A 24,354-nucleotide genomic window follows, 5' to 3' on the forward strand; every position below is an offset into this window, starting at 1 on the left:
CAGAGGGTGCAGCAATTGGAGGGCTGCAGTGGGGCATGTGGGCCTTGGGGGGGGGGGGTTGTAGCCCCTGTGGGGACCATTTGGCCCCCATTGGAGGGGCCATACCCCTTGTGTAGGGGCTGAATCCCCTGTTAGGGGGCCGAACCTCTTGTGTGGGGGCCAAACCCCTTGTGTAGGCGATGAACCCCCTGTTGGGGGGCTGAACCCCTTGTGTGGGGGCCATCGCCTTGTGGGAGGGCAGCAAAATATATATTCATGAATTCATGGAACATGTATATAGAGTTCACTTTATTATTATGATAAGAGACTTGCTTAAACACTATAAGATATATCAATAAAACACTGTCCAACTGATCACTGTCTGTCTCACTCACTCTCTCTCTCTGTATAGTGGTCTTTTGTTTTACTTGTGGCGGAACATAGATTTGTGGGTATTTTACAGAGTGACTTCTGGATTTTTTTATCAGGGATTTTTCAGTTTTCCAATAGGGAACACCAGAATTCCTGCTAGGGAGACCAGTGGCAGGGCCCTGCTTTCTCAAAGCTGGCACCTTGGACCTAGCTGGCTGTGGCTGACCTCCTGGCCAAATGGGGCCAGGAGGCATGCTTTGACAGTTCAAGGTAGGCCACTGCACCCAGAACATCTTCCGGGCGATAACTGCCCAGATGGCCAGGCAGGGGGCACACATGGCAGCAGTGCCGCACAGAAGCCAGCCCTGCAACCACGGTCCACTGGCAGCTGGTCCAGAGGGGCAGATGCCTCTGCTGGCTCTGCAGTCCCCATCAGGCAGCAGCCCCCACTGCCAGACTGCTGCAGTGAGTAGAGGGTGCAGGGAACTCTCAGGGCTGCTTCAGCATTTCAGTTGGCACAAGGTATAGTGTCCCCAGTTACCAATTGGCTGGGTCCCAGAAGCCCCTGAGAGCAGGTAGCCCTGAGCTACTTGCCAGGGCGGCTTTTTATACTGCTGGGGACAGCACAGGTGCTGGCCCCAGGCTCTAGCTCCCACTGGCTGCAGATCTGGGAGGAGCCAGGCAGGATTATTTTGCCCCAAGTGGCACAATTTGCTCCATACCAAAGTGCATGTCTGAGCACGTGCACTGAAGCAAAAAGCCCCGGCTCCAATTTGCACCGCTTCTATTTGAGCTGCTGCAAGTGCACGTGCTTGCATATGTGGACGCGTCCATAAAAAGCAAAAATGGGAGATTTTGTTCATAAACTGAAATAAAGGAGTAAAACAAAAATAAAACATGTACAACACATTTACAAGTAAACACATCTATAAACCAAGTACTGTCTTTATTTTTTAATTACAGTAAGAGCAGGATTAGGTCATTTTAAAAGGTCCACAGGGGGAAAAGGATGGGGTTGATGAGTCTAGAAGGGGCTGGTGCGTTATCAGGGGGAGTTGCCTGGTACAGGGATAGGGGTGGGAGTAATCAAAGGGGCTCAAAGTAGCCTGGGCATGGTCACTGGAGAGGGAGTAGGAAGAGGACAGTCCCAGGTCTAGGGTAAGTGGCTGGGTTTTCCCAGCCCTAGGAGCTGTGCTGTGAATATGTGTAGGCTTTCCATAGATGGAGTTAACTCATTTTAGATCTAGTTAACCCTAATCAATCACCTGCTAAGGTGAACTAACTTAAACCATGCATGCCATTTTTGGGCAATTTAATTCTGTGTACACCTGCATGCCTGGGAAATTAGCTCAGCTTAACCTTGGTTAGGTTGATCTAAATGCAATACTTGCACTTACCCATAGTATGCAGCCTGTTTCAGGTACCTAAACTCCTGAGGGAGGCAGGAGTTCAGACACATTGCTGGCTTAATGTTTACTATTAATTGCCTCAGAATGCTTCTCTTTCTCCTCATTTTTCTGTTTAGAGTATCTAGATGCCTAAACCCAGTCGAATTAGATGGATCACAAGCAAAGCAAACTGGATCTACCCCAAACCTACAAGTGCAGTGTGTTAGGTGACTAGCGTATCTGTGTAAGAATAGACTAAAGAGGATCACCAGAAAAAGTAATTCTTAAGTTTATCCAGTGTTGTTGTAATTGAATGAGATGACAGGTGCAGGGAAACGCATGGGCAGAAGTTCTTCCCAGAAGCAGAAACACAAGAGAACTTGAACGGTACACTGTATTTTGTTTGTTTCTTTTCCTTGTTCCTATTTTAAATGATGGTTTTCAAATTGAAATGTAAGCCAAAATATAAAAAAATAGAATGTCTATTAATGTAATGTAGTGATTTACCAATAAAGTGATATAGCAAATGAAAGGGGGGTTTGTTTTGTTTAGGTCTACATCACCTCTGTTTTTACCCATGGAGATTTCAGAGGCCTTTCAAAAAGTGAAAAAAATCCAATATCCCACGTAGGAGCATGGTCTTTTCACCGGTGGAATTTACTTAGGGGAAAAATACCTAATCATTAATATCAAAAGCAGATTTTATTTCCTCTAATACATTGGGTATTGCTTCATTGAGAATATTTGGCTTGGATTTTAGGGACAGATTATCAGAACTCAGTGGTGAACCAGTAAAAAAGGAGAATATTCCATTTTTTGTTTATCCACAACAATATCTATACTTCCTACTCATGACTACAATTTTGCATGGGATAATTGGTTAATTCGAAAATTATGCTGAATAAAATCTTTAATAATTGTACTTCTGGGAGATGAAAGAAAGATATAAATCTGTTTCTGAACCTTAATAATTTTAGCCTGTCCTTGAAGTCTGTAAAATATTTCATTTCTCAAATTAAAAAAAAATATATATATTTTTCCATATTTTTTTCCAGTCAAAAAATATATATTTTCTTAGACAGGGCTGAATGGCATGGGAATGAACGACAGCTCCTTTTGCATTCTAAATATAATTTGAGTTGTAAACTCTCATTTCTGTTTTACTGCTAATCTATGACAACAAACATCAGAACACTCTTTACTTGGCATTTGCTGATGCTAGTGAATTTTATCCTCTTTTTCTTAAAAAAAGAAAAAAAAAAGAATTTCTATTTAGATGAAGTAGTGAAATTTATTTTGGGTTGCCAGAATTTCATTTATTTGTTTGTGCCAGACCTTACTTTAGTATGATTCATTATGCAGAAGGAGGAAAAATGATGTAACATTTCTACCTCTAAGAATGAAAATACACAGCTCTAACTTAACTATACATTATGCATCTAATGTGTAAATATAAATATAGTATATTTAAAAGTTTCCCAAGGGGTGTGGGTGTTAGTGTGCATCTAAGTTAATAGCTTTGTTCTTCAAAGGCTTTATTTAAATTATTCATGATCAAATATTATTTCTTAGAATTATATTAAAAATTCTTTTGCTCCTCACATATAGAAACTGTTTATATCCATAACTGCAGGTAATATTAACAGTGGAAAAAGGTCTTGGGTTTTCTTATAAACTGAAGTACAGGAATTTATTTCTTTTGTCAGCAATTTGACTTTTCCCTGAGGAAGATATGCAACTAAATATTGGGATCCTTTATTCTACTGGATATAAACCAAATAATCAATAGAAATCCCTATTTTGACAGCTCTGAATATTCTCCCATATTTAATACAGATACTTTACCCCATAAAGAAGTGATTTAACTTTCTCTGTACAACCCCCCCCCCCAAAAAAAAAAAAAAAAAACCCTCAAAAAACAATAAAATTGCGAGAGGCAGTTTGTAACCTTGGAGACATAGAAGTCATGGTTTTTATCTCCAAATGTCACTGTATATTAACAATTAATTTTTTTTTTTACATTTTATTACTATAAAACTTGCAGAAGATTTAATGTATAGCTAAGATTTGTATGGTGAACCTCCTTGAGGGTTTTATTTATATATTTTTGCGCACAATATTTTGTTAAAAGTGCTGTGTTATACCATCCACACACAACTGTTCTGACCTTTGTCCTTAACAGAACATTTAGCTTCAATACCATAAAAGAAATCCATGAGAAATCATACTAATTTAAAAGCAAATCTCCTTTAGCCATATCCCTTTGAACCAGGTTATGTGATGATATAAGCCATTGCATTAATATAGATATTTACACAATAGAACATTGCACTTGAGGTATTCTAAAAAGAATAAAACTCAACACAGCAAGAGGGTAGGCACTGATAACTCCTTGTTAGAGCTGTGGCACAAAGGCAATTGGAAAATGTGTATTATCTACAACTTTTGCAATTAGAACTGCATAATTAGCCTTGAGTGATTTTCTGAGTTACAGCAGCCTGCTGCAGCTGTCTATGAGCCGTAGTACTTCTCATACGCATCTCTGATTGTCTCTAAAATGTCCTGCATGTCCGGGTTTTGAGAGATTATTTTCTGAGGGTAATAGTATAGCCATATTCCACCCATCTCCTAGCCAGATATACATTTTAGATTGTCATTATGCTTTCTGGTTCTGTCATCTGGAAAAGGGCTGGAAAGCTCTGACAATCCCATTCTCATTCTGCACATAGTTTATGTAGGACACTCTGGACACATGTGTCTCACAAAGACTCTATACACACCATAGTGCTTTACACCCCTTCATTTTGAAACAAAATATTTCACAATATCCCTAAACTCCATGCATCCACGCACCCACCTACCTACCAAGAGTGACCTCTTTCCTTTTCTTCTGTGAAGTAGTTTCTATGGTAAACTGTAAAGGAAACAAAAATCCCACATTCCCCTTAAATACGTGAAGGGGGGCTGGGAGGGGAGGCCTAATATGGATTTATAGATAAATATTTTGCTCATTCAGGGATCATTTGAAACCTAAAACAGTATTAGTTCAAAACTGGACTTAAAGTTGACCCATAAACACAACATTATTTTGAAGACAAAGTAGTATGCAGGACTATAATGCTATATTTAAAAATGAAACCAAAGTATCGCCACACTGACCTTACCTAAAAATAAAATGCTAATTTCAAGCAGAGTTCTGAATTGATGCCTCTATAATAAAGTTAGTATAATAACCAGAACAAAAACATTGTATTATACTCAATTAAAATGGGTCCATGAAACTGTTTCTCTGACATCTGAGCAGAGGAGAGGCCATTAAAAAACCCTTGAAATTACTCTTCAGACAGATGAGAAAGTATAATGGTTATTTTAAAGTTACATAAGTGACTTAAATTCTTAAATATTAATGTGGGTTTTGATTTGGTGAAGTAAAAGGGTCTTTATACATGATAAAGATAAACAGTAGATTTTCCCTTGTTCATATCCAGTTTTCAAAAAAATAAGAGTCCAATCCAGCAAGTCTACTGGACTTCTGTTCATGGAAGGCTTATAGGAAAAATCCATTAGCTGACTTATACTGCAGATGCCTGCTAAATAAAAGTGTTAAAAGAACAAGCCCAGTCATTATTGTCGTTTCCATACCTAAGCATCTTGTTTCGGTCCCACTCCAGAGTCCAGAAGAGAGACATTCCCTTACAGCAGAGCCAACTAGCATATAGCCTGAATCACATGTAAATATAGCAGTAGATCCATATGTGATTTGAGTTCCAATCTTATTTCCATTTGGCGGGGTAGGTAGTTCTCCACAAGATATAACTTTAAGATACAAAAAAAAAAAAGCATCATATTAAAAAACTCACTAAATATATATTTTTAACTGGTTAAAATAAATATGGGAGGTATTCTGTTCTATGGTGAAACTAGAGAAAAATCTGTGAAAAACTAGAAATTATATTCTATGGACTCATGATAAACAGTTTTAGAAAATCAGTGTTAGGAAGAGACCTCAAGGCTTATCTGGTTCAACCACCAATATTTTAAACTAATTCTTTAAAACCATATAAATAAATAGTCAGAGTACCTTACATAACTACAAATCATGACTCTTTAATACCTGTTTCTGTGTGTAACACTTGTATACATGTTTTATTGCTCCTTTTGTGTTTGCAAAACAGCATGTTAAGTTTCTTTGGAAAGAACTTACTTCATTTTTAACTTGTAGTTCACAGTACAACACATGCTCTAGCATTTATATAATACAAAGTCTTGGTACTGAACGAGTTGTTTTGTTTTTTGAGTCCCTTGTCATATTAATCAATCCAGAATATTTCCTAATTCAAAAGTTCATAATGCTGATTTAAAAAAACAAATAAACATAAAAATCATACTGCTGAGAGGATAAATTGCAGTGCTAGCACTGAAAACATTTAGCTGTTCAGGTAAGTGTGAAGTCTGTGTACAATAAAAAGGGCAGGGTTTACACCATTTTTTCCCCTGGAAGAATTGAAAAAAAAAAGTTTTACATACAATATTTTGACAAAAACAGACCTATATTATTTCAATACAACTTCCATTTAAAAAAAAATAAAATAAAAGCTTTCCAAATCAAATTTGAAATTTCCAGGAAGATGCAAAAGTTCTTCCCCTCTGCCTGCCAAAATCATTTCTAAATATCATAAACTGTCCTATTTTGAGTCCTAATTTAATAGTTTTAGCATTTAATTCTAATTTTGGATCACTATTTTTGTGTGCATAAATAAACTGATGTTCTTTTTTAACATACTGAAATGAAAACATCCCCAGAATATAACTTCAAAGGACCATAGTTCATCAGCATCTTTCTGTACTCATTATGTTTAAATACACACATACTAAAAGCATTGATGTACCTCTCTTTCCACAAAAGCATTAGAGTTTTTATACTTAGTTTCCAGAAAATGTTATAGGGACAATATTTCCAAATTGTCTAAATGTTAAAGTAATTTTAAATGAGCAGATGCTCATAGATGCTTTCTTTTAGTTACTAAAGACTGAGTAGCCTACTTGTTTAGAAGTACTTGTTTCCATGGTGGTTCTTATTTATGACCTCTCTGTCTTCAAGTGTATATGGCCAGATATTAACATTAAGATACTGGCTTCTCTTAGGAATGTTAATGAAAAATAATTTATCCCAACTTCACTACTCTGCAGAGGAAATGTGAAGGCTGCATCATTCTCTGAATGCATCTACCTTTTGCCTTTTCTGGAATAACCTACATTATGGCTAACACTCGGAAAGAACAATCCCTTTTACCTGAGAACACAGGTGGCCATTGTGTCTGGCCCCCAGAGAGGCTGTACAGAGTAGGAGGACACCCACTTTGTCTGACACACTCCCATCAGTGTCTCTGTGCCATACACTTTGAGATGATAGTAGTGTGGGAATAGGCCTATTATTACAAATTTAATCCACCTTCAGTTAACAATAATGGATATTAATTAACAAGGACTGACAGCAGAATTACCCACAATTATGATGTAGGAAGTATTCTGCTATCCTAGCCAAACTGAAGAAAACCAATAAAAAAAGCTCAGATAACACATACTCACTTTGGCAGTAAGGCCTCTCGTTTCTCCAACTCCATGTTCCATTGGCAAGACACTCAATGGATGCTGGCCCCAAACCATAATAGCCTGGATCACAGCTGAAAACAACTTTTGTTTTGTACTCATAATGTGAGCCATTGACTATTCTCCATCTCCCATGCTCCAACGTGAAGGAGTTGATGCTTGGACAAGTAACAACTTCAACAAAAAGACAGTTAATTGTGGCTCAGTGAGTTAACAGTTAAAGGAAATACAAAATGCATGATTGTTTTTATGAATACATTGTTAAATTTTTATCACAATGACTTCATATTTGGACTTTGATATCTTATTGCATAACCCACCACAAATGATGGAAGTTGTGTAAGTGGACACTTTTATCACTGAGTCAATACTGACTTAAAGAAAGGGGAGATCAGACACTGTGCTCTTGGTAGGAGGGGAAATTCTATCTTTAGCATCTAGTACAAAATCAAGAAACTGTTTATGTCCATTAAATCGTGTAGAACTTTGCATTAAAGTAGGGCTGTTCGATATAGTCTTGGCTACATTTCAATTTAGGAATTACTTTCTATCTATATAAATTCCTTTTCTGATGTTTGAATGGCTATTTTATTTCCCTTTTTGTGATTTAACATTGCAACTGAAGAATGTCATTACATTTGTTTCATTACAGATGTGACTGAATACTGCTCTCTTTTTCCATTCTCCTCTTGACATAAGAAAAAGTCTACAACTTACTAAAAACCCTGTAATAGAGTTATGGGTATAGGTACATTTCCAGGGCATCTGTCTTCTCCCATCTTTCCTTAACAACAATGAATGAGGGCTCATCTACACTCAGACAGGTATCTCTGCCTCAGTCTTGCAGCCCCTTTGGGTTTACATAGCTAATAACTTTGGTTGTTTCCACTTATCCCTGTGAAACGTCAGGTACATTTCCTCTTTGATATCCACATAGTTGGCATGTCTACACGAACATATTAATGTGACACAAGAAACACTGGCACATATTATGCTGGAGTTAATTGTTCCTATGTGTTACTTTTACGTGTGTGCCCAGGACCACAGCATGTTGAGCTGGGGTGGAGCAACCTCAGCAATCAGGGGACCCAGGGAGTCAGCCTGCTAGCCTGGGGCTGCTCCAAACTGGCTCAATGTGCTGCCGAGGAGGTGGCCAGGAACAAGGGTGCTTCAGTACAGGACTAGCTGGCAGGCAGCCACCACACTGAAGCTCCCATACTGAAGCACACTGAAGTATTTACAAGTACTACCCTGCTGCAGATTTAATTAGTTTAATCCAGATAAATAGCCCTGTATGTGTAGACACTGAGACGTTTACTGCAGAGCTAATTAGGTAACTCTGCAGTAAATGTCTCATGTAGATGCACCTAGTGTGGAGTTCCATGGATGCAGTTAATCTGCACTGGCATCACATAGCTATCCTTAATGCACAGAACTTCTGGAATTCTGGGGAGGGAATGTGGTTTAAACATCAGCAGAGGTACTGCTCAGCTATCTCTGAAAGCCAAGTACTCAGTAATTAAAAGGGTCAGGCTCTGCTCATTTATTCTGATTTGACTATGTGGTTTCCACAACCTGTGAAAGCAGGAAAGTCGTGGATTTGGTCATGAATTATCAACTTTTTAGAATCTGAAACATATTTGTTTTGTAACTGCAAGATGATGTTTTGAGATAGATAGATAGATAGATAGATAGATAGATAGATAGATAGAATATAACATATTCTCAAAATATTAAAATATTTTGAGATTTTTTTTTTGATTAATACAAATACTGTGAAGTTCTGAATCATGAGAGAATTTCTCTATGCTACTTACCTACGCAACGAGGTGTTTTATTATGATTGCTCCATGTACCATCTGGCTGGCAGACTGCAGTAGTAAGCTCCTTGGATGAGAGTCTATACCCATCATTGCAGAAGTAAGTAACACGGGTGCCAACTAAGTAATCTGTAGTTAATATTCCACCATTTACTGGAGCTTTAGGAATGCCACAAGATATTGCTGAATTGAAAGAAACACAAACACAAATGAATTAAGTCTCATCTCAAATGCTTTGAAATTCATCAGTATATATTAAGAGCACACAGACTTACCTCTAGAAAATTTAGAACCATGAAACCATGGGAAGCTTACATTCATTAATTTGTGCTTTTAAAGACATTTGGGGTGGGAAAAGAAATAAAAGTTAGAGTTCTGTAACTGACCAGATTGCAGAAGATGATGGAATAGAAAAGATCAGGAAAAAATGTGGGGAACATATTCAAGTGGCTAAGTCAGTGAACAAACTCTAGAGAATTGGTTCTCAACTTTTTAGACAGAAGGCACCCCTTGATATACTTAACACATGCCTCAAAAAATACAAGCTTTTACTTTTCACTCTTTTTTGACTACAGAAAAATCATAGAGTCATTTTACTGTTGCAAAGAACTCAGAAAGCCCATAACAGTTCAGAATGTTTTTAACACTATGGATTCCTCTGTGAAATCTCTGGGTTTATCTTGAGAATCATGTTTGCACACCTAACAGCACTAACACTATATGGCACCCAGTGGCACCCTTGCAAAGGTCTCAAGGTACCCCAAGGTGCCACGAAACCCTGATTGAAAATCACTGCTCTAGAGAATTGGCTTCCACTCTTGGATGTTCTTCCCCCGTCCTTCCCTTCTCCCTCCGCCTTACATTTGAACCAGGTGCTAGTAGTATACTATCATTTTTTTTCTATCTACAAAATAGAAATACTAAAGCTTATTCACCTTTCATAAAATATGTTAAAATCTAGAGCTGAGAAGTGCTATTATATTGAGAAGTGCTCAATATAATAATAATAATAATAATAATCCCTACACTTCTATTTTCTTACCTTAACCTTTCCCCAGGTATCCCAAGTACACCAAGCACATATATACATACATATCACAACACCCAACTTAGGAACTCACTTGTGTGTATGTGTATGTGTAGGTGGGTGGTATGTGTATGAATACATATATATATATATATATATATACATATACATATATAGATATTATTGTGTGTGTGTGGTATATGAATTAGTAATCCACATATGTGTACTGGATGTGCAGGTGTTGGTAACTGGTAACTGATTCTGTCTAAATTTGGTGTGTGTAGTGTGTATGGGCTTAAACCGGTGATAGGTGTGCAGGAACCTAGACTGGTTATTTTGAACATGTGTGTATCTGTGTTGCTAGTGTGAGAGTGCCATATATATATGGCATTGTGTGCATGATATACGAATTAACGATCTGTGTTTAACTTTTGTGGTGTATAGTATAATAGTGTATGTGCTTGAATTGGTGATAGGTATGCATGTGCCTAGGCTGGTTTGGATGTGTATGTGCCTGGGCTGGTAGTGTGTGTGTGTGTGTATGCACCTAACTTATTTGTGTGTTTGTATATGTGCAATTGTGTCACACCCTCCTGTCTAACAGCGCAATACTGATATCCTGAGAGTTGGCCTGACCCCACAGGCCTACATGGTCATAAACTCCGGGAAGACCGTTTTAAACTGGACATAAGAAAAAACTTCTTTACCATCCAAGTCCCCAGAGTCTGGAATAGACTCCCCCCAGGAGTGGTGCAAGCACCTACTCTGGAAACCTTTAAAACACACTTGGATGCTTATCTTGCTGGGATCATTTGACCCCAGCAGACCTCCTGTCCTTTGGGCAGGGGCTGGACCCGATGGTTTTGTGAGGTCCCTTCCAGCCCTAGTGTCTATGAATCTATGAGAAAAAACAAAAAAACAAAAAAAACCATTGTAAATGAGAATATATTGCACACAAAACGAAACCTTTATGCAATACAAAACACATGAAAAATCATATCTGTATGATGTCACCAGATATAAAAAAATGAGAATCTCTGCCCATGAAAACTACTGCATAATAAAATAGCCACACATTTTTCTCAAAAGGCAAAACAATTCTCAGTTTATGTTTGAGAAAGGGGTCATGCACAATCCTGATATTGATATAGTGGTTGCCCACTGAAAGGGGGAAAATGGCAATATAACACCTAAAGTTAGTTGCTGGCTGTGATGCTGATAGAACTATATTTACTGAAAATGCTGACATACTTGAAACACCAAACCTTTCACTGACTCTAAATAACGTTGCTCACCTTGGAAACCTTAGTTTGCTGGTGTGATGAATGTACCATTATTGCAGAATACAATACAAATATGACTATCTTAGGGTTTCTAAAATGCTCCAAACCATCTATTCACTAAAAAGGTGAATAGGTCTTCATGCTGACGTCTAATTTGGATATAGCCCTTTCCAAATTAAAGAGGCACTACTAGATTTTTCTTTGTTTATATAAAAAACATTGAATTTAGTAGACAGTTTTAGTCATATGGTGGGTCTTAGAGCTATCTGTATAATCTGTCAAATTTAGTTAAAAATTCTCTGATAGATCATACCCCAAATAATGTTTCTTCATTTAGTGTCCATCTCCAACTTCCACAAGAGAATCTGAGGTGTGGACAGTGTCCACTCAGTCTGTGAAAGACCAAATAATTGAACTTGGGGCTTGTGAGTCTTTGGCTAGTCCTTAACCATCTTTCCACTCATTATACTTGTTTATACTCATTATACTTGTTTCAGGTATCCTTTCTTGTTTTGTTAAGCAGAGTGGAGTTTTGTAACTCAGTCACAGAAAGAAAGATATTATATTAAATGTCATAGTCCTGCTGCTTTGCTTCTTAAGTGGAAATGAATATCAATTCAATCATAAAAAAAAATTATTGATATGGTCCACCATGAGATAAACAATAATGCTGGTTAATTGATGTTGATCCATAATATTACTTTAGCTCATTAAATCATTAAATATTATTCCATTAATTCTAACATCTTTAAGGAAAGAATAAAAGCACTTTTATGAGCAAGCTGGTAGCTACAAAATGCATGGCTATGAACTAATTGCTGCTATGAATGATATAATTGTATATCAAGCATTAACGTGATGAATCCAAGGTTTTTGGAATCTCTACTGCTGCAATAAGAACTGGACAATGAACATTTACCAACTCCAAATCTTAATAGTGAGGGCACCAATAATTCTTTATACTACATAGCTGTGTATCTGGATAACTTCAATAGATACCAGCCATACTAAATTGGTAGTATAAATTATACAAATAGTGAGCAACTCACAGACTGGGCCTCTTTTCAGATGTCTTCCTCCTTTTTTGATCCTAAACAACCAGGGGCTTTTTACTCGGTTAAACAGAACACCAAACCGATCCCAAACCTTTGTTTCTGATAAAAGATGATAGCAGTGTTTCCAAGACGACTCATAAACTCCATTCAGAAATTTTCCTTACAGTCAACACTTCCCTATTCCCATTAGCCATGAAGTCCTGTTGACTGAATCTACACTTAAATATGTTGGAATTTTCACTAAACAACCTAGATTGCATGTACTGGAGAAGATAGAGATGATATGTAAAGTGCAGAGCAGATCCCAGAAAACTCTTCCTGCTTTTGACAGTTGTCATAAAACATATTACTCATGAGTAGGGCACTATCAAAATTGAGGTGGCTGCTGGAGAATTTTGCAGGGAGACTGGGGGCAAAGCAGCCATTTGTGTGGTCCAAACCTAGCACCCCCTCCCCCTCCCCCTTCCCCCCCTGCGTACCTTTGATTGGCTGAGGGGCCCCAAAAGTCCTTCCCTGCAGGTTGCCAGATGGCTTCTGCAAGCTGAATGCAACAATTAAGCCCACAGATGCCATTCATTGATGCATTATTAAACAAGCTAAGTGGCCGTTAATGGCTTCCATGGGGTTGATCAAGCCTGCAAATAATTAATGGCCCCCTTGAAATTTTAATAAAATCACAACTTAATAATGGCTTCCATGGACTTAATCAGGGGATTAAGCCCATGGAAGCCATTAATTGACATATTATTAGAATTCTAAGCACTTAATTAAGGTCTAAAATGAAATAGCTTAATAAAATAAAACAATACACATCATGAATTGCAAGTAATAACAGCTATATTCACTCCATACACTTTATTAATTAATATAATTCTAAGCACCTACTTAAACTCTAAACTGAAATATCCTATGAAAAAAATCTATGCACAACATGAATTCTAACTAATACCAACTATATACACTTCAATAAAGGACATTATAAAAAGGAATTGACTGAAACTGAATGCTAACCTTGAGATAGGTAGTTTATGCTATGTATTAAATGCAAGCATGCTGCACCCAGCCAGTCACTGGAGACATTCTCTGCCTCTTTGGGGTGAACACTTGTCCATCACCCTTCTCAAATATGGGGGAAAAGGAAAGCTCTCTGATAACCAAGTTAGTTAGGAGAGTGTTACTGGCCAATCTCTCCTCCCATCACCCCATCTTCAAAATCAGAATTACGATGCTGAAAACAGGTTCTTGCCATTACAACAAAGAGTCTGGGTTACAACAGAACCTAAAGTTTGATAGATGTATCTATAACCTATGATGGTCTACAGGGGCATCGGTTAATGTTCAAGACATCAAAGATCCTAAAATGCCATAGCACTATAAGACTTCTGACTCTTGAATGAGCAGATCAGTAATACCTACAATTATGGGCTGGCTCTGTTCTGTCTCCTTCATTTAAAGAGCAGATTTACTCGACACAAAAATTTGCACAATTTAATTTACCCTGACATCACCACTTTTGTTGCTCTCAAATTCTTTGAACATGCAAGGCAATAACCTCACCACCAGCTTACAGGGCTAGAAAGTTAGGATTTGGAAGCTAACAGAAATTAGCATGCCACTCAGTGTAATTTTAAATATATCCATGTCAGAATGGGAGGAGGTTTTGAGTGGAGTCACACAGGGGTCTGTCCTGGGCCCAGTGCTGTTCAACTTGTTTATTAAAGATTTGAATGCTGGAATTGAGAGATTTTTGAGCAAATTTGCAGATGACGTGAAACTGGGAAGGACTGTGGATATGCTGGAGGATAGGAACACAATTCAGAAGGATCTTGACAGACTGGAAAGCCGGGTTAGAGATAACAGGATGAAGTTCAATGCTGACAACTGCAAGATGTTATACCTCAAGAAGAATAACCAAAAATACAAAATGAGTATATCTGTATAGAAGCACTATGCAGGAGGATCTGGAAGTCTTGGTAGATCCAAGACCTAATTAGTCTGTAGTGAGATGTAGCATTAGCAAAGGTGTATGCAGTTTTGAGCTCCACCTTTTAAAAAGGAAGTTATGAGTCCAGCTGCAGGTGACAAAAATAATAAAAGGTTTGGAAAGCAAGCTCTAGGCTTGCTTTCCAAGCAAGGGCTAGGAACAGACGGGATTGACCTGACTAAGATAGAAAAGAGCATCTTTGTAGACAGGCTCACTAACCTAGTAAGGAGGACTTTAAACTAGGTTCACTGGGAGATGGAGACAAAACCCCTGAAGTGTGGAAGTAGATGACCTGAAGGAAGCACAAGCAGGAGGGGGCAAAAGGGGAGGCTTTTTCATTCTTTCTGAGAAAGTAGGGCAATCAGCTAGTTACCTCAGGTACCTGTACATGAATGCATGGAGCCCAGGAAACAAACAAGAACTGGAAGTCCTTGCACAGTCATGGAACTATGTTGTGACTGGAATAACAGAGACTTGATGGGACAGCTTGCATGACTTGAGCATTGTCATGGGTATAAACTATTCTAGAAGGGCAGGCAGGGAAGAAGAGGAAGAGGAGTTGTACTTTATGTAAAAGATCTGTATGATTGGTCAGAGCTCCAGTCTGAAACTGGAGATAAGCTTGTTGAAAATCTCTGGGTTACAGTCAGAAGGGAGAGAAATATGTGTGATGTTGTGGCAGGTGTTTGCTATAGGCCACCAGACCAGGGGGATGACGCTGATGGTGCTTTCTTCAAACACGTAGCATGAGTTTCCTGATCATAGGCCCTGGTTCTCATGGAGGACCTCAATCACTCTGACATCTGCTAGGATGGCAAGACAGCAATGCACAAGCAATGGATCCAGACCACGACAGGGCAAGAAATGCATAGACTGCCAGCACATCTCCACCACTCCCACAATAACCACACCCTACAACAGAAGCATCATCATTCCTGGATCTTACACATGCACCTCCAGAAATGTTATATATCTTATCCAGTGCACCAAATGCCTTGATGGAAAATATGTAGGAGGAAGCAAACAACAACTGCACACTAGCATGAACGAATGCCAGAAATCCATCAAATACAAGAATACCCAATTACCGGTGGGTGCACACTTCTCACAAGACAATCATTCCCTCTCCAGTCTCTCAATTCTAATCCCCAAAGGTAACTTACGAAACACCTTTCCTGGATGAGCCTACGATCTTCACTTCATAAATATACTGGATATAAAAAATCATGGGCTCTATATAGACATTGGATTTATGGCACCTGACAGACGTGACCTTTTACACTTCTCTTTTCCACACGTTCCTCCCCTCCCCTCTTTTTCTATCCGTTGTCTTCCTAATTTCCATCTGTTTACTTTTTCACAGACAGCCTCTTTTCTACCTTGGAAAACTACTACAGTAGTGTCTCCCTTGCTTACCTTTGGCCCACCCCCCTCCCACCCCTATTCTCTCCCTTTCCCTTCCCTTCTCTATCTTCTGTTTTCCTAATTTCCACCCATTTACATTCTCATTGACATCCCTGTCACATATTAGCTTCTTTCATTCCCTGGAGATCTCAGAACAACAGGGACTTCCTATGCTTTAAGAATGGGGATTGCCCCTGAAAGATTGCAACAAACATTTTTTTCCAAATACTCTGTTGATCTAATAAAAGATATCACATCTACCCAAAGAACCTGGCCAGGCAATCTAGGAAGTTTTTGGAAAGTGTTGGGGACAGCTTCCTGGTGCAAATGTTGGAAAGGCCAACTAGGGGCAATGTTCTTTTTAGGGAAGAATTGGTAGGGAATGTAGTAGTGGACAGCAACTTGGGCACTAGCAACCATGAAATGACTGAGTTTACAATCCTGAGGAAAGGAAGAATGAAATGAGAGCACCAGAACAAGGATCCTAAAGTTCAGAGAAGCAGATTGTGACTCCCTCAGGGAACCGATGGGCAGGATCCCCTGGGAGGCCAGACTGAGTGGGAAAGGAGTCCAGGACACCTGGCTGTACTTTAAAGAAACCTTACTGAGAGTGCAGGGATGAAACATCCTGATGCACAGGAAGACTAGCAAGTATGGCAGAAGACCAGCTTGGCTTAGCAGGGAACTCTTCATTGAGCTAAAACACAAAGAGGAAGCTTACAAGAAGTGGAAACTTGGACAAATGAATAAGAAAGAGTATAAGATCAGGCATGTAAGGATGGAATCAAAAAAGCCAAAATGCAACTGCAGTTGCAGTTAACAAGGGACATGAAGGGTAACAAGATGGGTTTTCATAAGTATGTTAGTAATGAGAGGAAGATCATGGAAAGTGTGGGTCTCTTACTAAATGGGAGAGGCAAGCTAGTGACAGATGATGCAGAAAAGGCTGAAGTGCTCAATGCCTTTCTTACCTCCATCTTCACAGGCAAAGTCAGTTCCCAGACTACTGCATTTGACAACACAGAAGGTGAGCAGCTGCCAGCGGCAAAATAAACAGATTATGGGCTATTTAGAAAAGCAGGATACGTACAAGTACATGGGGCTGGACACAATGCATCCAAGGGTGCTGAAGAAGTTGGCTAATGTGATTGCAGAGCCACTGAGAATTATCTTTGAAAACATGTGGTGATTGGGAAAGGTCCCAGATTAATAGAAAAAGGCCAAATATAGTGCCCATATTTAAGAAAGGGAAGGAGGAGGATCCAAGAAACTACATGCCAATAACTCAGTTCCTAGAAAAATCTCGGAGCTAGTCCTCAAGTAATCCATTTCTAAGCACTTGGAGGGGAAGGTGGTGATTAGGAACAATCAACATGGATTAGTCAAGGGCAAGTCATGCCTGACCAACCTGATTGCCTTCTATGATGAAATTACTGGCTCTGTGAATGTGGGGACAACAGTGGACATGATATAACTTGACTATAGAAAGGCTGACATCCACAGTATGCAGTTTTTTTCAGTGCCTCCAAAGCCATCAGTGGTCCCAGAGCTCAGGCTTCAACCCCCTTGAGACCTGAGGGATGCAGAAGATATTATCAAGGAAAGGGGAGCCATCAAAACCCATTGGAAGGTGAATTTGGAAGACTTTCTCAGTTGAGACTCTGTTATTGATGACAGTACTCTCAATTCCATCCCACAACATCCAGTCAAAAATTATCTCAGAATCCCTCCAACCATTGATGAGATGAAGAATTCCATGAAGCAGTTGGAAAATAACAAGGCATTTGGATCTGATGGAGTCCCTGCCGACATCTTCAAACAGAGGGAGGAGGAGCTCACATCACAGCTCCATAAACTCATTTTAAGGACCTGGAATGATGAAAAATCCCAGATGACTTTAGGGATGCCATGATCTTGACTATTTTCAAGAAGGGAGACAGGTCTGCATGTGGAAATTACAGAAGGATCATCTCGCTGTCCACTACAGGAAAGGTCATTGCAAGAATCCTCCTGAACCATCTCCTTCCACTTGCTGAAGAGCTCCTCCTGGAATCTTAGTGTGGGTTTCAATCATCAAGAGTCACAGCTGATATGATCTTTATTTCCCACCAGATGCACAAAAATGCTTGGAACAACAGAAACTTCTTTACATGACCTTCTTTGACCTTACAAAAGTCTTTGACTCTGTCAGCTGAGAAGCACTATGGCAGATCCTTCTGAAGTATGGATGCCCACCAAAATTCATCACCATTCCTTGACTGCACCATGACAGTATGTGAGCAGTGGTTCTAAGTAATGGATCTACCACATATCCCTTAGAGATTAAGATGGGAATTAAACAAGGCTGCATCATCACTCCAACACCTTCCTTGATATTCCTTACTAAGATGCTACATCTAACCACCAATAAGTGGAACTAAATTACCAAATGGATGATAAATTGTTTAATATCAGCTGACTCCAAGTCCAAACCAAGACCATCCAGAACTCAGTCATTGAGCTCCAGCACACTGATAATGCTGTAGTAAGTGCTCACTCAGAAGCAGATCTTCAGGCAATTGTCAACATCTTTAATGAGACATGCAAGAAAATGGGACTGATACTTAACATTCAGAAGACTATAGTTTCATTGGTTCACAGATGCTAGGGTCAGAAGGGACCTCAACAGATCATCAAGTCTGAACCTCTGCCTAGGCAGGAAGGACCGCTGGGGTCAGATGGCCCCAGCCAGATGCCTATCCAGCCTTCTCTTAAAGACTCTCAAGGTAGGTGAGAGCACCACCTCCCTTGGAAGACCATTCCAAATTTTAGCCACCCTTACCACGAAGAAGTTTTTCCTGATATCTAGCCTAAAACCTGCTCTCTGTCAGTTTGTGACCATTGTTCCTTGTTAGTCCAAGAGGTGCCCTGGGGAAGAGAGCATCTCCGATCCCTTGCTGTGTCCCCCTAATGAATTTGTAGTTGGCCACAAGATCACCTCTCAGCCTTCTCTTGCAGAGGCTGAAGAGGTCCAGGTCCCTCAGCATCTCCTCACAGGGATCCAGTGCTCCAACTGCAGTCTGACCAATGCCACACAGAGAGGATGTATCACCTCCTTGGATCTATTTGTCATGCAACTGCTAATGCATGATAAAGTGCGGTTAGCTTTGCTGATGATTCTGTCACACTGATGACTTACGTTCATCTTGGAGTCCACTATGACTCCAAGATCCTTTTCCACTTCCGTGCTTCTGAGAGGGTCACTTCACAGCCAGTTGATGCGCTGGATATTTTTGCGCCCCAGGTGCAGCACTCTGCACTTGTCCTTGTGTACTGTGCACTTTTCTAACCTGTCCAGGTCTGCCTGCAATCATTCCCTACCCTCCAGAGTGTGCACTTCACCTCACAATTTACCATCATCTGCAAACTTGGACAGAGTACACTTCACACCCATATCCAAGTAACCAATGAAGATATTGAAGAGTACAGGTCCAAGGACTGAACCCTGCAGGACCCCACTACCCACATCCTTCCACGTCAATGCTGACCCATCTACTACCACTCTCTGGGTGTGACCACTAAGCCAATTTGCCACCCACCAGACCATATAAACATCTGTCACAAGCTCTTAATTTATTTATGACAATAGGATGAGATACCATATCGAAGGCCTTGCTAAAATTCAAGAAAACGACATCCACATCTACTCCTGCATCTAAGCATTTTGTGGCCCTGTCATAAAATGAAACCAGATGGGTCAGGCATGATCTACCTGTTAAAAATCCATGCTGGTTTCCCTGCTGCATTATTTTTCTTGCTGGACTCCCACAAATATGATCCTTCATAATCTTTTCAAAGACCTTTCCAAGGATGGAGGTGAGACTAACTGGCCTATAATTACTCAGAAACTCCTTCCTCCCCTTCTTGAAAATAGGGACCACATTGGCCCTTTTTCAGTCCTCTGGGACCTGACCTGGATTTTGACAGGGATGTACCAATGTTTCTGCTGGAACTTAAACCCAGAGGTTACTGGCTAGAGAGTCAGGCACTTCTGCTCAGTGTCAGACCAACTGCCAAATTTGGAGTCAGGAAGGAATTTTGCCTGATGGTCCAATTAGCATGGATTGGGGACTCTGTAGTGGAGGATGTGGCCCTCTTCCTCAGATCTCTCAGGCGTATATTAACAACCTTTACAGAAGCAGTACATTGGCCACTGTGGTTCCTTACTTTACCTGTAGCAGGTTCAGGTTTTATATCTTCAGTTTTGTCAGGGTTGACTGTGTAGTTTTGCTAAGAAATTAGATAATGGATTTGTTTAGGATGTTTTGGATAGGGATTATTCTGCTTTATGCAGATGGTTGGCCTAGATGACCTCTGGAGTTCCCTAACAGCCCTACTTTTCTATGATAGTATGAATCATTTCAATAGTCTATTGAGCTAAAAGGTGAGAAGCTTCCCCCTTGCACTCCTCCTCAACTACTAAAAGTTGTTTTGTTTTTTTCCCCCCCTCAGATTACACATTAGGACTTGTTCAATGTTGTAATCATACTTGGGTAACCCTATTTCCCCATGAAGCCACCCAAAAAGTGTTTAGTGCTACTGAACATGGTCAGTAGGCTAGTGGGGGCAAAACTAAGTTTCAAACTGCACATAAATTCCAAAAACTGAAGTTATATAGCTATGCCCAATGCCATGTAGGAAAGACAAACAGGATTTAACCCAGTCAGTCAGTGACTGGTGTCAGCATTAAATGGACAACATTATAGATCCATGCTTGCTTCAATTGTTTACCAGCAACAGACTCAAACCAAGCTGCCTGAAAAACTCTCCAGAGGCTCACTAATCTGGACTTCAGTATTTCAACAGTGTTGTTCACTTTCCTCACCATAGAAAATAAGAACAAGGATAAAGAAAACTGAGTTTCCTCTGAATTCCCATGCAAATCATTGTAATAATTAACAGTAATTTCTTTGGCATCCAGGATGCCATCAAATGATCTGTACAGCTGTTTGTGTGCAGTTGTGTTCTGTGGAATCAATATATCACTCCTTGTCAGAAACAAACAAATAAACCAAAAATAAACCCAAATATTATATCCATTTTTGCATATTATGTCTGAAAGAACCATAACAAAAATTCTAGAAGTAAATAATAATGTTCTTTTTACCATGCTGCGCACCAACTTTTTTTCCCTTCCCACTATAAAAAATGAGCATTTTGCCTGTCAAATGTTATTTCCTTAAGGAAAAAAATGTGTTACTGTACATTGAAGAGTATGATTTTAACACTCAGGTCAATACATTCTGTACTTTTTCTTTTATGGGTTAGCATCTTTGGCATACCAATCACTACAGCCACTACACTTCATAATACTGAGAAATAGGCAGGGGAATCTTTGAGATTTTCTTATGTGTTGCTTTGTTTGCTTGACACATTTTTCCTAAATTTCAGCTTCACAGCATTGTGTCTGATACCTGCACAAGAAATTACACAAATTACCATTGATTTGTGGATAGGACTGTGAGAGACATCATCTATCAGTGAGGTAAACAGCTAAACAAATACATGGAGTCAAGTACAAGTAATGTTGATATTATGTCAGGGAATATAATCAATAACTAGTGAGAAGATATTTTTAAACTCTTTGGAAGGAACTGAAGAAGCTGAGGATTGAGGATTTTTTATAAATATTAAAACACTTTATATGAATTATAAACTTTGATTTCTATATTTATAAGTTAATGACTGTATTCACACTGCAATTCCACTCACTCTTTCAGAGCTCTGTCATCATAATGGTGTTCAGTAAACTGCTGGAAGCTCCTACTGACTGACTTAGGTTTGCAGCCACTTTGCATAATTAAAAACTACGCTGGACACTCAGACAATACATTCATATTCTAATGTCTGTAGTGCACAGCTATAAATGCAGAAGACAGATGTGTCTGAGGGTATGGATATACACATGCCCTTGTGTAATTTGTGTCCATATTTATGAAGATGACATTGATTTAAATAATCTATCATGTATGGATTTTGTACACCACAAATGCTTACGTAGAAATGGATGTAGTGTCAGTAACTCTAAAAAAGTAGGATGGAGGAAAATCATATTAAAGAATTATAACTCATTCTGGGAATTTGGATTTACAAACCCCTTTTTTGTTCTCTGATGTATTTGACTGCATCATCCTGTTTATCAATAACTAAAATACACTTAAACTGACCTGATCATTGGACTTGACTAGAAATCACTGATCAACAGATGAACTAGGACTACTACAGAACAAGAGATTATTAAATGACTGGGATTAGCACATAATAGGATACATTACTATAGAAATGCACTTTAAGGGTCAGAATGCATGTTTTCCCTTCTATGGTGTGCAAAGTGTGGGAGGGTTTCTGGTTCACTTTATCTTTGCTGTAACCAGTTCCTGAGTTCAGACCTGCAAGATCCAGTTGAAAGTGGCTTTGATAGTTACTCCATGAATAGAAGAGAAGATTGGGGTCATGGCCTTGAAATTCATCTTCAAAAACTTGCACAGCTGGCAAAAGGAGCCCAAGCTGCATGGTCTTAAAAGAGCAGAAGGGCTGTGCTCTTAGTTTGTGTACCTGGGAACTCTGGAATGCACTATTCCTTACTCACAGAACACGGTACTATATTTAGGGTAATTCCATTCTCCCATATAACAGCATGAACAATGCAATGAGTGCAATTATTTTCCAAATAAATAGCAAATATCAAAGTGTGTTACAAAAGTTCAGTGACTGTGTTTTAGGTGCAAGGGTACAGAAACCTGGAGTCATGAGGCCAAAATTTAAATCTGAAGCAAGGGGATGCTGTGATGCCTGAATAGAAAACTAAATGAGATCATTTTATGGATGCCTTAAATACAGTCTAACCAGTAGCAACCACTTCTACAGCTATGTAGTAGGGGTGTGCAAAATAGGTTGTATTCGATTCAGATTCAGCCTGAATCAGAGACAGCAATTAGATTTGTTGATTCAGATCACTGTCCCTGATTCGATTCAGCTGAATCCATATCTGAAGATTCGATGCTGATTCAGAGAATCAGCGATTCAGCCATAAGCACAGCTTTAAATGTTTTTTCTTTATACCTCAAGGTGCCAGGCATGGCTCATGAACACTGAGATGATGGGGCAGATGGAGTGTCCCACAGGAGTGCAGTGAGCCCCCCCGCATGCTCAGCAGTGAACCCAGAAGTGGGCCAGAAGCTGAGTGCACTGCCCCCTGTGCCCCCCACATCTCTCTGGCTCAGTGATTGACCATGGGGGGGCCTAGGAGGCACCAGTCACTGAGCCGGGGGGTGAGCTCCCCAGCGGACACAGAAGTGCTTCTGGTCCACTTCCCGGTCTGCTGCTGGGCGTGCTGTGGAGCCTCCCTGTGCTCCTGTGGGACACTCCATGTGCCCCAGCATCTCAGCATTCACAAGGTGCCTGGTACCTTGAGGTATGTAGAAAAATTTAAAGCTGTGTCTATGTCTGAATCATCGAATCTCTCTGAATTGATTCAGAGGCTTCCAATTTGATTTGAAGAGATTAACGGGTCTCTTGATTCGATTTGGATTCTGAGATTCAGCCACCAAATTGGGCTGAATCTCCACTGAATCGAATCAGGGACCGAAGCTTCGTACAGTCCTACAATATAAGTAGACTCTGAGATGTTTAGGCAGAATCTGAGTTCTCTAATAGAACATGAGTCATGGAGACATAGCACTTCTGTGACCACCTTTTATGAACAGGGACCTGCTGGAAATAGAGACACCTCAGGGAATAATTAAGTTCTTAGCATGCATCATAGTTAACCCTCATTAAATACTTAACTGTAATTAATTGGCATTTAATTAACTTAAAATTATACTAAATTTAAAATCTTCAACAGTTTGTGTAATAATCTGTGTACATGATCAACTCTGAAGCAATTAATAAATATGTCTTCTAATTTGTTCTTAAAATCTAGGTTTCAGTTATGCAGTTATTTCCATTTATAAGCTTTAATAAATATGTTAATTAAATATAGAATTTTTATTTAGTAAATATAACTCCACCTCCAAGTTGCTTGAGTCATGTAGTTAAGTCTGATCAAGATTTATGGCTAGCACTCATGAAAAATGTCCTCATACATATTTATTCACCAACAATCAAAAAAGGTTAAAGAATAGCACAGAGCATATATAAAATTGCATTTCATTTTGGGCACTTGAAATTTGGGAAAAAAAACATTCTAGCTTTTTATATCTTTATAGAATATAAATAATCACAGCAGCTGTTGACATGGAGTTTGCTTCAAAGTTGATAGAGATGGCAGGAGGGGGAAGGGGATTATATCTAGAAAAACAATCAGTTAAAAAGTTTATTGCATGAAACTACTTGTGGGGAATTAACATTGAATAAATTTAAATTTCACTTCTCTCAAAAGGGCAGCAGGA

General features: G+C 39.3%; 1 protein-coding gene across 3 annotated transcripts in view; it reads right to left on the minus strand.

The window, feature by feature from the left end:
• CSMD3 (CUB and Sushi multiple domains 3) overlaps positions 1-24,354 on the minus strand; it is a 1,313,655-nt gene that overhangs the window by 93,625 nt on the left and 1,195,676 nt on the right. For 2 of the 3 annotated variants that reach the window (XM_025197227.1, XM_006018072.3), the window contains 3 exons: positions 9,167-9,352; positions 7,329-7,523; positions 5,382-5,555 (listed from right to left, as the gene is read on the minus strand). In XM_025197227.1, coding sequence (XP_025053012.1) covers positions 5,382-5,555; positions 7,329-7,523; positions 9,167-9,352 — 555 coding nt within the window. The remainder of the gene's footprint in view (positions 1-5,381; positions 5,556-7,328; positions 7,524-9,166; positions 9,353-24,354) is intronic. The other variant, XM_006018073.3, reaches the window with a different exon arrangement.

This window comes from Alligator sinensis, unplaced genomic scaffold (genome assembly GCF_000455745.1).
Source record: "Alligator sinensis unplaced genomic scaffold, ASM45574v1 scaffold112_1, whole genome shotgun sequence".
Lineage (NCBI taxonomy): Eukaryota > Metazoa > Chordata > Crocodylia > Alligatoridae > Alligator > Alligator sinensis.